Source organism: Magallana gigas, chromosome 5 (assembly GCF_963853765.1).
Source record: "Magallana gigas chromosome 5, xbMagGiga1.1, whole genome shotgun sequence".
Lineage (NCBI taxonomy): Eukaryota > Metazoa > Mollusca > Bivalvia > Ostreida > Ostreidae > Magallana > Magallana gigas.
This window is the reverse complement of record NC_088857.1, coordinates 43593548-43607743: the sequence shown is the minus strand read 5'-3', so window position 1 is coordinate 43607743 and position 14196 is coordinate 43593548. Positions and strand designations below refer to the sequence as shown.

Here is a 14196-nt window from a genome sequence, read left to right as displayed (position 1 = left end):
TATTATTACAACACTATCATTCTTCAAGTTCATTTAAGAATTGTACCATTATATGTTAAAGGTTTATTTGCAGAATGTTCACCCTTTAAAGTTTAGATTTACTTAAAAGAAATTTCTCTTTTTTGTGTCTCTAGTTTTCTTGATTTTTTTCTAGAATTTTTTAATTTATGCAGATTTTAATATAATTAAAGAAATGAATGGAATATGAGATCAAGTCATGCATAAACATTTTTTTAAAATCATATTATATAGGAAACTTCATTTGAAAATTTTGTTTGTAAATTTAAGAGTCATATACATGTTTGTCTTTCATTCTTTTTGATTCATTGTTCAGGCACGTAGCAAGTTTGAAAGCTGAGAGGGGGCAGGCTCATCGGTAATCTTGAACCCAAGAAACTAATTTGCCACCAATCATCAAATTGGGGGTAGCAGTGTTTTCATTATCTTACCAAAAAATTATTTACTCTCAAAAAAGGGGAAAAACATCTCAAAATTTAGTTTTCCTATAAATAAATATAAGAAAAGTGTTTGTTGGTAAAAGGTGAGGGGGCCCTTCCTTCCCCCACCCTCCGATGCTTCGTGCCTGTTGTAGGGTTTTTTGTTTTCAAAGTTATAATATTGTATTTCATTATGCATTTACTTGGTTTGAAGAAAAGAAAAAAGAAGAATCAGGTTTATCAAGAAAAAATAAATTATTGTCCTAATGATATCTTTTAATTTCATGTATTACTCAAAGAATCACTTTTTTCACAAAAAAATACAATTAAGGTATATTTTGTTTTTATACCCCCCGCAAACGAAGTTTGGGGGGGTATGTAGGAATCACCTTGTCCGTCCGTCTGTCTGTTCAATTTTTGTCCGGTCCATATCTTTCTTATGGAGAAACATTGGAAGTTCTTACTTCACACAAAGATTGCTTATGACCTAAGGGTGTGTCTTGACCTTGAACCAAGGTCATTCAGGCAAGGTCAAGGTCACTGACAGAGAAAGTGCAAAATTCGTATCCGGTCCATATCTTTCTTATGGAGAAACATTGGAAGTTCTTACTTCACACAAAGATTGCGTATGACCTAAGGGTGTGTCATGACCTTGAACCAAGGTCATTTGGGCAAGGTCAAGGTCACTGACAGAAAAATTGCAAAATTTGTGTCCGGTCCATATCTTTCTTATGGAGAAACATTGGAAGTTCTTACTTCACACAAAGATTGCTTATGACCTAAGGGTGTGACATGACCTTAACTCAAGTTCATACGGGCAATGTCAAGGTCACTGGCAGAAAAAGTGCAAATTTTGTGTCTGGCCCATAGCTTTCTTATGGAGAAACATTGGAAGTTTTCAGTTCACACAAATATTGCTTATGACCTAAGGGTCTGTCATGACCTTGACCCAAGGTCATTTGGGCAAGGCCAAGGTCACTGGCAGAAAAGTGCAAACTTCATGTCCAGTCCATATCTTTCTAATGGACAAATATTGGAAGTTCTTAATTCACATCAAGATTGCTTATAACCTGAGGGTGTGCCATGACCTTGACCCAAGGTCAATTGAGGAAGTTCAAGGTCATTGTTTAAAAAAAAAATAGGGCTCAGTATACCAATAATTCAAAATGTTTATATTAAATGGCTGCTTGACATGTGGAATTTTGTTTGATTGGAGTCATGTTTGTTAACATAAGGATGCAAATGTCCTCATGCATTAACAGTTAACTTGAAATGAAATGGAATTTAAAGAATAGAAATTGGTTTGTGTACTCATATTAGCATTAACATTTTTTAAAAATAGAGCAGTTGTTATTTATAAAAAATGGACAGTGAAATAGATTCATCCAATATTTTCTATAATAGAAAAAATACATGAGTTATGATTTTTTCTTAGTGGGGAGTATCAATTGTGAGCTTGATCACAGTACCTCTAGTTTGTAATTGAGATTCTTTGGACTAATTGCAATATAGAGAATAATACATACCCTTTTCCATATCACAGCCAGTGTCAGCCCCAGGCTCCTTCGGCCCTCGGGTTAATATTGGTCGAGGGCTGATACAGGCTGTGATATGGAAAAAGTGTATCTGTTATTATGTTTATTACATACCTAGTAATAAAATTTTGAAGAAAAAAACATCACCTTAAAGTAGTCCGAGTATCGCACTACGTCATAATACGGATTTTACAATTATATTGGTTCGACTTTTACAAAGCGTTTTAGATACCCGGTATTGATTTTGCTCTACATCGCTGTTGTAAACAATGGCAATAATAAGCGATTAGAACGGTAATATAATATATTCTATGAGAGATAGAAATGATTAATGTTGAGAAACTCGATTGTGTTAAAGTAAAATGAAAAACGAAGTTTCTGATTAACCAGGATCTCAGGTATGCTTATATCTTCTTTGTTTTGATGCCCCCCCCCCGAAATTTTCTTTTTCTTTTACTAAAACCGGTTTAAATTAAGAGACAGACGCTATTTCGAATTTAATCATTCGTCAATTAATTAATGTTTAAATGATATCTAACATTGTTGACAGATCTAGGCAGAAAACTGGCAAAATGTGATTTTTACGGATTTTTTCGTCAGGGTCTACTTGGTTTAGAGCTTATAGCGTGAAAAGTAATCCGTCAACATATAATTTATTTTACTAAATCTTTGTTCTACGATGTCAATCTATAGAATAAACACCATGAATTAAAGTTTGAGTCCATAAAATAGTAAAAAAATTACCAAACGCGATACTACAATGTAGCATTGCATTTTTTGTATTCTATTTTGATACATCAGGTCCATAAAGCGTACTTACTTACAAAAATTTGCGCAAAATTATTGATGAGATATGGCTTAAATAAATATTTATACTCTATTTTGTATGTTCAGTTCTAATTTTCCCAAAATTGGTAACTATTTTTAGGAAAAACGGACGTCTGGCAAAGGACTATGTGCGGTTTGGTTACATATCTGCCCCCGATTTTAACCAATTTTTAAATAGTATCGTATAAAAATAAAATCTTCACAAATCATTGTATAGAGGATGCCTATAACTTTAATCTTGATTTTAGTCATCATTGCTCATTTGCTGTTTACCTATGACGTCACATAAATGACCTAATTCCCGCAAATTTGCAAAAAAATGAAAATATTCTCATTTTTGCTCTATATTTTCCTATCGGAAGTATAGAGCGCAGGTCTGCTCAAGTGCGATTTTAACATATATTTTTCGTCAGATAGATATACACATTATACTAAAAAATTGTACTTGAGCAAGCCTGCGCTCGATGTTTCCGAGTCAAAAAACCATCGGAAAACACCCTTTTTTTGCTACAAAACATCAATTTATCAAAATAATGCAATCTTCATGACGTCATTTCTACATTATGACGTCACTGTGGTGATAACCTTTTACACCTTTATTTCCAATATGGTTTTAAATATCTTTCACCTAATTTTTAAAGCTCTTTCTAAAACTTTGATTTTGGGGGCAAAAAATGCATAAAACCGCACATAATTGTCAATAATTTTCGCAAGGGGGTACACCCGTCTGAGAGGTGATAACAAACAAACTAGCATGTAAACATGCATATTTTCTTTTGTATATGTATTGCTAGAATGTATATTTATCATTTAAAGCTAAGCTTTTAATGATTGAGCCCATTCAGTGCCGAGTATAGGACTACCTTAAACAAATGTGATTTTAAATATCATTTGAAAGTAGTCTGTGCATGTATTAAATATACTTTAAATGTCGACTGTAACCAGAGACATAAATAATATTATTTATGTCTCTGCTGTAACAAATTTTTTATCTTATTTTCGTTTGTATACATGCACAAATGCCGAAGCGAAAGAAGACAGAGGAATTCCGCAAGGGGTGTGATACAGATCTGTATCGGCTGATAACCTGTATCAGCCCCGGGGGCTGATACGGGTTTTGTGATGTCATCTGTATCACATATGCAAAAAACCTGTATTTATTTCTAAGTATGTAATAAATTGTAACAATATTTACATTTAGTGTATATTTCCCCCTATGTTTGCATTGAAAATCTGCGACGTTCAATTTTCTATATTTACATCTACCAAGTAAAAGTCTAAACCATAATCTGAGACTCCTCTGTTACCCTGCTTTTATTGTCTGATGTTTGAAAAATATTCATTCATAAAAAGGGGGATTTGGGGTTTAAGAGTTGAATTATCGATACCTTATCTTCAGGGGCAAAAATGTTTGGAGATAATAAGAGACCTGCAGGCCTTTAGTGGTCAATCTTATTACATTGTATATATTCACAGTTTCAATTGTAATGCACACAAAATTGTTTCTAAGACAATGTACAGGATATTAAAGTAGATTTCCTAAATATAACATAATTATATTTAATTTAATATTGCCAAGCGACAATATACAAAATAGTTTTCAAGGTGACGTTCAAATTTTACCCCCCCCCCCCCACCCCCCCCGTTTAAAAAGCATCAACTGCTTCCCCATGTCCTGGGCAGTGAATTTCACAATTTAACATCAGAACATTGTAACAGTGCACCACTTTATCTCCCATGATTGTGATAGTAAAGAAAAAATATTAATACATTATCACTATTCGGCCATATTGGCCACTCCTTAGGGCCTGAACGCCTGATCCAGAGGTAATAAATTTCACAGTTTAGGTAGGGGACTTCATGGACACAGCGTATACTAGTATGGGAGTAGAGAAGAAGATTGTTTCAGATTTAATATGTTTTTACTACATGCCCATATTGGCCCTCCCCCAGGGCTTGAATCTATGACCAAGGGGCCATGAATTTCAAAATTTAGGTAGAGGATTTCATGGACATCAAAACAATGCAATAAGTTTAAAAAACATGTATGAGAGTAGAGAAGTTTTTTCTTTTTAGATTTAATACATTTTTACTATATGGTCATATTGGCCCCGCCCTAGGGCCTGCGCCCCTGACCCAGGGGGTCAAGATTTTCACAATTTTGATATCATAATGGACATCGTAATCATGCATTTAGTTTTTCCCCACATTTGTGGGAATAGAGAAGAAGATTTTTAAAAATTTGGCTTTTTAAATATTTGGTCCAACCTATGATACCCTGGGGGTGGTATAGCCATGAATTTCACAATTTTGATTCTTCTTACCATAGAGATGCCAAACATCGTAACAATTGGCCTAGTAGTTTTCAAGAAGTAAAGATTCTTAATGCACGGCGACGACATACGACTACGGACGAAGACAATAGCCTCTATGACTCGGGTGACATAATCAAAGTACTGAAAGTACTGTTAGACGGTGGCTTCGTTTGAAAGTGGCATATTACATGTAACAATGAGTGATGTATGATAATTATTGTTGTCGAAAACCGCGGCCAGTATCGTATACATGTACTAATACTTAACGCTTACTCGCACAACTGGTCGTGAGTTTCCTACATGGATGATTCTGTGGAAATCGTAGCTGTGATCTCAATCCACACTGTACAAACGCTGTGTCTCTTGGCCGTCATCTTTTGGGGAAAACCCAAAGATTTATCACAGTAACCTTTGTAGTATAGAAGTTTGTATCTATATTTTGTATCTATATGTTAGTATCTATATCAGTTGACAACCCGTATTCGGTAATACTATGTATTTTGATTGCCCCAGAATGACTTTTTTCAATTAAATATATTTGATATGTTATTATACAAGTTTACAAAATGGTAATTTCTAACTATATTCAGTTTGAAATGTTTAAAAAAAACGATAAGAAAAAAATAATAAATCTTTGGTGGTATCGAACCCACAACCCAAAAACCCAAGTTCTATTAAGTGTCCTAATGTCAGGTGCTCTAACCACTGAGCCATTTCATTCACAACAAAGGGAGTTGTTTAAATGCTTTATGAGAAGTTGACCACGAATTTACGGACTTTTCTAAAATGTTCAACTGTTGAGCTACAATATGGCATTTTTGAACTGTAGTGGGTCATCTCTCCACATTTTTGTTGAGAAAAATCGGTTTAAATTCCATTAAACCACATTTAGACTGTGACAAAAAATATGGAGCTCAGGCCCACTCTATGAAAGAAAAGGCATTGAAGTTATAAAAAGTACATTATTTGGAGGTTTTGACACACACGCGCCAGTTTAAATCAATATATTGCAAGTATAATAAAATATTTTAAGGTTACAACCCGATGTTACGTTTACGTTAAATATACATTGTTTTTAATTATTTTTAAAAAAAAAAGTATCAGATTTTATGATATTTTAATTTTGCCGTATCTAATCATTCCTCATATAGGCATTTTACACGCCTTATTCACCCACCTCCTTTGATTTTATTCTTTGCATGTACTAGACAATAGATCTAGGGTTCGCAAATCCCGGCAATATTTTCGGAAAGCTACAGTTCTGTAGCTCAGCAGAATTCTACAGTCATCTATGTAGCACATTTTTTTTTTGCCTTCATGATTCATTATTTATTGCAAATATAGCATGGATGTATACGCTACGGCCGATGTAGCATTGCGTTAAGTGATGACACTTTCTAACCGGTGTGTATTTCAATTGCGAGTCGACAACAAACTGGCGCATTATTTGAAAATGCATGTTGACAAAATGCTAACACTTGGAAACAAATGTCGAAGAAAGTTCATAGTAGAGTTGTACTCGCGAGTTAAAAATAATTTGAGAACAAATGGGGCGATGTTTACGTACATATGTAAATAATGTTATCTGTTAGTGAAAAAATGCCCCCAAAACCCAAATACATTTAGCAGGGACGGGCGCATATGAATTAAAGTCACTATTTGTACTTCGCTCATCGAATTGCGTTATTCCAATCATTGTGAAAAAATTCGACAGAAACTGTTTAGTTAACAAAATTATCATATCTTACATTACCGTTCACGATGTACCATAAATGTATATGGAATATCATATCGCATGAGTTGAACCGATATTTTTTTTCTCACAAAAACGCTAGCGTTTGCTGCAAATTAGAGATACGCGAGCTGATCAATGACACGCCGTGAAATCCATAAGACGTTTTACAGCAAATGTCTTTAATCCCTTATTTGCTTACAAAAATCTGAACTGAAAATCTTTGAAACATCGTAAAATGTAGTTTATATACATGTAAAATGGCGACTCGATTTGCACGTGAATTTTACAATCCGACGTCGATTAGCGTGTTTGAGAGAAAGTCAGCAGCAAGTAAAGCGTCAACATCAGTAGTAAATATTGTCTGATGAATATTGAGGTGCCTGTAATAAAAATAATGTTTCTACAGATTGAGTGAGGTACAAATAAGGTACATTGTAAATCACAGGTCAGTCCAAAATAAACACATTTGTATCGTAAATTTTAAGTTTTTTGTGTGTTTGAAAACACATGCACACTTGTAGAAGAAAGTGTGCCATTGATCGGTTGAAGTTCAATAAAATGTAATTTATGTAATATTTATGTAATATTCATTGTCAGTATCTGTTGTGAATTCTTTGGAATAAGCAACAACAAAATAAATATACTAACTAAAACTAATGCGTTGAAAATGACTTAATTTATCGATGAAGCATAATTGCTGAAATATGAAATGGCAAACCAGTTTAAATAGTGTTTCTGACAATTGTTTACATCATTAAAAAAAACAAGAAGCAATTATTGTGAGATCTCTTGACAAATTATCGCAGTGATATAGTTTAAATGCAGTCCTGATACAGAGTTAAACGTCATAACTGACAGTTGGTGCTTAAATTATTAATACCGCGTAAGCAGACAGGGTAACGGCTCATTTAGAATAAAACACATGTTAATTTCATACATTATATAAATGTATGTACAAAATAATTAGCAGCTATAATGTTTAAAATATCTGATAAGATGAAAATTAATTCTCATACGGAAATCGACACATAGATAAAACATTGCCTGTAACACTGCATACATGTACCTAACAGAGTTATCGTTCCTTATCCGCTAGGGTCCCCGTGAGAAATACTCTTCCGGTGAGGACCGTAGCAATAGACCGTGGCTATTTATAGCCACCGTCTAAAAAAGTAAAGGGACGACACTCGTTGTGGATTTATAGGGGGTCCACGGTTCACACTATTTCCAACGATTTTTGACAAGCTAAGTTTGAAAATGATCAAATTATTTATCCCTATCGTCTGACTACATCTGTGTGCCGCAGAATAAACGTGTTACATTAAAAGTTTAGACTTTATCAAGTTAAACTTATCTATAACAGACATTAAAAGTTTAGACTTTATCAAGTTAAACTTATCTATAACAGTCTGTTATAGATAAGTTTAACTTGATAAAGTCCAAACTTTAATGTAACAAACGCATTGTGTCGAAATGTAATAGATACTCGGCAAACTTATCGAAAGCAACGGAAGTTTACATTTGAATGACGTAAATTTTCAATATAATCACTGTAAATTCAAAAGAGGTTATAAGAGAAATGAAGACACTTCAACTTCAGAAACAACAGTAAGCATACACTTGTGAAAATGAACATTTTTTAACAATGACCCGGTGCTAATAACATGGTCTAACATTTATCGACGTGGTGAGTGTTTCGGGTGCAATTCAGAAAACAACAAGAAAAACGCATTTTAATAGCTTTATCAATTCAATTTTACGAATTTTAACAAATAACACTAGTCTATTAGGCCGCTCCCTCGTCGTTCAGACATACGTTTGTGTCACTATACCACAGACAGTCGTCCCCTGTAGCGTCCGTAGTAGTGTTCTGGGGATCATCCGTGCCGTTCTTTCCGGTCGCAACTGCGTCACATGCCGTTTTTGTTTTAGCAGCTGCGTAACACCATGAACATGCCGTTGGATTTTTACGAGTTGGACAAAGACTGCTTGTAGCTGGTGTTGTAGGAGCCACAAAGCCGAAACCGGTACCAGAGCCGGAAGCCGCTGCCACGGTCCCACCGCTGCTCCCACTGCTACTACCTCCGCCAAAAAACCCAAAAAGCCCTCCTCCTCCCCCATTCAACGATGATGCTAGAGCTGAAATTAGTAAACAGATCTATTTATATTATGATCGCATATAAACTTATAATGTATACAAATTATTATCCTTTTTTCTAATATTTCCTGAGTTGTATGATTATATTCCATTTATTAATTTTTTAAAGCTCCTACCGATAGTTCCTGCTGCTAATGCCCATGGGAATACGCCACTTTGTGAAAATGAAGACCACCAGCTTCCACTTCCTCCAAGACCATATGCACTGCCTAATCCTCCTTGTAATCCCCATCCCCCTAGACCTCCACCCCCTAAACTTCCAAAACCACTTCCACCAAAGCCACTGCCAAATCCTCCAAGTCCACCGCCGCCAAGACCGCCACCCCCAAGTCCGCCGCTGCCAAATCCTCCAAGTCCACCGCCGCCAAGACCGCCACCCCCAAGTCCGCCGCTGCCAAATCCTCCCAGTCCACCGCCGCCAAGACCGCCACCCCCAAGTCCGCCGCTGCCAAATCCTCCAAGTCCACCACCACCCCCAAGTCCACCGCCGCCAAGACCGCCACCCCCAAGTCCGCCGCTGCCAAAACCGCCGCCGCCAAGTCCACCGCCACCCCCAAGTCCGCCGCTGCCAAAACCGCCGCCGCCACCCCCAAGTCCGCCGCTGCCAAAACCGCCACTCCCAAGTCCGCCGCTGCCAAAACCGCCATCCCCAAGTCCGCCACCACCAAAACTGCCAAATCCACCACCACCGCTTAGACCCCCGCCGCCAAATACATCAAGTCCTCCATCTATACCACCAAAACCACCAACCCCACCACTGCCAAATCCACCAAATCCACCATCTAAACCTCCAAGTCCACCACTAATACCACCCCCTCCAGGGTATAGTCCTATAGATGGCACAGCAGGAGAAACTGAGACAGGGGAAGTTATTACTGTCGTTCCACCAAATCCTGTTGTCGGAATTGCTGGTTCTGGGCCAACAAAGCTACCGAATGGAAGACCACCACTTACTCCTCCTCCTAGATTAATAGCCCCACCAGTTCCTGTACCTGTTCCAGGACCAACAAAAACTCCTGATCCACCTCCACTTCCAGGAATGATAACTCCTCCACTGCCAGGACCTAAAGGATCTGGTCCAACAAAGGCCCCCCCAGTTCCAAGTCCTGTACCTCCTCCGCCCAGAATTGTGACACCTCCAGGTCCAGTTACACCCAATCCTCCAACTCCTGTTCCGCCGCCCACAATTGTAACTCCACCCGTTCCCCCGAGTCCTCCTCCACCTCCAACAGCGATTGGTATTCCTCCGCCACCTCCTAGTATTCCTCCCGCACCACCGTTTATAATTGTTACTCCTCCGCCCCCTCCAAATCCATCTCCTCCGTCACCAAACGCTGGCCCTCCGCCGCCAAATCCGCCTCCTCCGTCACCAAACCCTGGTCCTCCGCCGCCAAATCCGCCTCCTCCATCGCCAAACCCTGGTCCTCCGCCGCCAAATCCACCTCCTCCATCACCAAACACTGGTCCTCCGCCGCCGCCGCCAAATCCGCCTCCTCCATCACCAAACCCTGGTCCTCCGCCGCCGCCAAATCCGCCCCCTGGCCCTCCAAATCCGTCTCCTATAAATCCGACTCCTCCGTCACCAAACGCTGGTCCTCCTCCAACTCCGCCCACTTGTCCAAATCCGACTCCTGGTCCTCCAAACCCGACCCCTCCACCGGCGACAGGTATCCCACCGCCACCACCAACAAATCCAGCGCCTCCTCCGCCACCAAATGTTACTCCGCCAGGAGCCCCAAAACCGGTTCCTCCAAAAGTGAATGGTGTTGCACCGGCTCCAGTAAAACCGCCAGTGCCCCCGCCGACAACAGGCACGCCACCACCCGCGCCTACGGCTCCAGCGCCGCCGTCAAAGAAACCTGGACCGGCTCCAGCCCCGAAAGTGAAACCCCCACCCGTTCCGGGTCCTCCTATCGTGGGAACTCCGCCACTGGCTAAGAAAGCTCCGTCCGCACCTCCTGTTCCAGCAGAAAATCCATTTATAGCATTACCAAAGTTTGAAAAACCATTATTGAAAGAAGATAGACCTTGGGTAAAAGCTGTTGGTGAAAAAACGTCCTGTGACCGACAAGGTATAAAAGAGTTACATATGAGTAGGGTCCACGAAATCTTTAGGATCTGGAAAAAAAAGAAAATAAACTATGAAATATGCAACTTACTTCAACATTTATTTAGTTTTCAGCATTGAAATGGTCTAATTTTAATCGTTTGAAACACTAAATAGCTGAATAAAATATGAATGTTTTAGATTTTTGTCAACAGAATAGACATTTTTTATTTTGAACAAATTAAAGGTGGTATGGGACACTTTCATGTTGTGACATATTGTTTATCAAAATAAACAATAAAATGAAGTGTAATTTTATACATGTAAGTAGTTTCTTTCCCGATATTGTCACCTAACAGCGTAGCGCAGTGGGTTACTAGTAGTTGGTTTACTACGATTCTGTTAGCCGTAAGTCCGATTTCCGCTCGGGGTTTTACAATTTTTACCTCTCCAATTATTTTTAAAGCTTTTTTTGTTTTGTTTAATTCTAAACCGATGAAAGTCTGTCATTTATAATGTACTAGTCCTTTAATCAACATTCATATCGACAGATGTCCCATACCACCTTAAGCGGATAATACTATTCTGGTAAAATGTTTAACACAAAGTCAAGAATGAGCAATTGTATACATTTTAAATGTGATGTTGCGAATATGTGTATAGACACAATACGTGACGTCACGAAAATATTCTGTGTGCATAATGTTGATACCTGTACAATCTCAAAAAAAAATTGCAATTATAAACAGGTACATGTAGCAAATTGACTTATGGAATTTGATAAAAAAAAAAATGAAAAAAATTTGGAAAATTAGTATTAATCGTTGTATATATATTAGATAAATTAAAGATTTTTCAAAAGAATTTGTTAATTGTACTGTATACGTATTTGCAAATCAGAGATCAAAATACATTGTTGTTTAGAACAAATCGGCTTATATGAAAGTTCATAAGATATTGCAAAGAGTTTGAAAATGTGATATTTATAAATGCATGTAAATAAGATCAATACAAGATATATTTCATTTATTTCATTGACTATCATATGTTGATAATCAACATATTGCATTGCCGTTTTTTAGACTGACTTGATAAAAACACTTCATCGTATATTTTTGAAGACACCGACCCATGATGTTTGTATATATTACTGTTCATTATACTTACAATTAAAATTTTATTATAACTTTTATGTAATACATCAATTTCCATCTATGCAGATCATATAAAAAAAATAACGCTAATTATAAATATTTTACCGACAAATATTCAGATATATCATGACTATATCATTGTCAAAAATAATTTTATAAATATAAAACTTAGATACTAATAATTAACTCTGATTTGAAATATATATGGAGTATACCTTTGAATGTAAAGCTTTCCACATGACTGTTGACGGAATGGGCGCGAACACCACACTGGGTCTGGGGTAGGAATCATTTCTCCTAAATAAGTTCAATTACAAACGGTTGCGCAGAGTTTCGCCACTGTATTTTTCACACTGTCTATTTTCGTCCCGAAGGTCATAGAGAGGGGATAGAAACCTTCTGGGTCCATATTTTCCGCGTCTTATGGTTATATATAATCACTATATATACATGTACCTACAAATCGACTGGATGGCTTATCATTTAAGAAAGATTTAAATATCTTAAGTTCTGTTAATTATTTTTTTTTATAAATAATCACACACATAAAAAAACCAAAGCATGGTTTAAAAAATTATACATATATTATATTCTGCAAACATATTTTGAAACAGGAAATTGTTTCATAAAGTTTTTGATTTTATGCATACATTCTACTCTCGACGTAGAATTCGGAAAAGGAGAAGCTTTATACATGTAACTATGAGTGAACTAATTTTTTTTCTTTTTTCGTACTTTTCTCTCATTTCTTTTTCCCCCATTTTTATTTTCTTTCTGTCGAGTTTGTGGGTTTTTTTTTTAAATTGTATGTTTATTTCAAATAAATGAATTGCATTTTTCATGTCAGAATTTTCTATTGCAAAAATCATATTGTTCCTTTAAAATGACCACCCCCCCCCCCTTAAAAAAAAATTGGTTGATAAATCTCCACTAAGAATTTTGTATAGAAATGTATCTAGAGGTTGAAATCAAATAAAACTTATAAACATTATTTTACAAAAACTGTTTACTTTATGTATTCCATTGTACGCAAAAATGTTCTGATGAAATTCATCATTTTTCCAATTTTGTTAATCTTATGTATCATAAAGGATCAAGATGCCTTCGAATTATCATATAGGTCCAATTAAACAGTGCCACATCTTTGTCGCACCTTTTCTTCAATAATAGAATAAAAGGGTTGTGCATTTAAAAGTCTTTCAGTTGTTTGTGACGTATATGTATTTGATATGTATCTACACACAAACATATGGCAAAACTTTACTAAAATCAGTTGCAAAAGAGTAGTTTGGGGTAATTATATTTTTTTTTCGGCCTGACTGTGTATTGGGCATGACCTTGTAATGACTTTTCTGCACTTGTATTTGTAAAAAGAATCCAAATCTGTCATAATCAATCGATCGTGTTCCGTTAAAACGCTTATAATTTAATAAATATATTCAAGATGATCACTTGAAAATTAAATACATTGTAGATCAATGATTTCGACAGATTTGTAAACTTTTTAATTGCGTTTAAGTGGTAATTTTATATAGGAGAGTTTAAAGGAAATTTAAAGACCATCCCTTTTTTGTGGCAAATAGCTACTGCTCCGTGTTCGGCAGTGTTCTCCGCGTTCGAAATATCCATATGATAGAGGTGATAATATGATGGCATGCTTTTATATTGTGTTACTATTACGATAAAACTTGTCCTCACGCATGCTGCATGGTGTTGCTTTATTTCCTATGCTATTTCGAAGATCAAACATACGTTCATCTCTACAAATTTTTAAGGGAAAAAAATCAAATGCAGCTTCTTCTTTTTTTGCAAATCAGTCCTATAGCCTATACATTTTGCATGTAAGCTCAATTATGTAGTCATTCACTTTCAAATTGTACAAATACATGGGAGCTCTCTCTCTCTCTTATCGTGTGTACAGGCCCTAAAAATATTCATTCTCTCTCTCTCTCTCTCTCTCTCTCTCTCTCTCTCTCTCTCTCTCTCT

The 14196-nt window shown here is 36.7% G+C and overlaps 1 protein-coding gene across 1 annotated transcript; it reads right to left on the bottom strand.

The window, feature by feature from the left end:
- Nucleotides 1–8577: 8577 nt before the first annotated feature.
- On the bottom strand, nt 8578–12572 carry LOC136275754 (uncharacterized). Its single transcript, XM_066085679.1, has 3 exons — nt 12425–12572; nt 9125–11126; nt 8578–8989 (listed from the first exon to the last, which is right to left on the bottom strand). Exons 1-3 carry the CDS (start codon nt 12446–12448, stop codon nt 8637–8639), a joined length of 2379 nt encoding a protein of 792 aa, XP_065941751.1. The 5' UTR covers nt 12449–12572; the 3' UTR covers nt 8578–8636.
- Nucleotides 12573–14196: the final 1624 nt, after the last annotated feature.

Bases quoted from the DNA above. Each gene is read 5' to 3' on its own strand.
- LOC136275754 (XM_066085679.1), bottom strand. From the start codon at position 12,448: ATGTGGAAAGCTTTACATTCAAAG. The intron at 11,127-12,424 runs GTATACTCCATA...TTTTTTTTCCAG, and splicing joins GGAAAGCTTTACATTCAAAG to ATCCTAAAGATTTCGTGGAC. The intron at 8,990-9,124 runs GTAGGAGCTTTA...TACTAATTTCAG, and splicing joins ATTAGCAGCAGGAACTATCG to CTCTAGCATCATCGTTGAAT.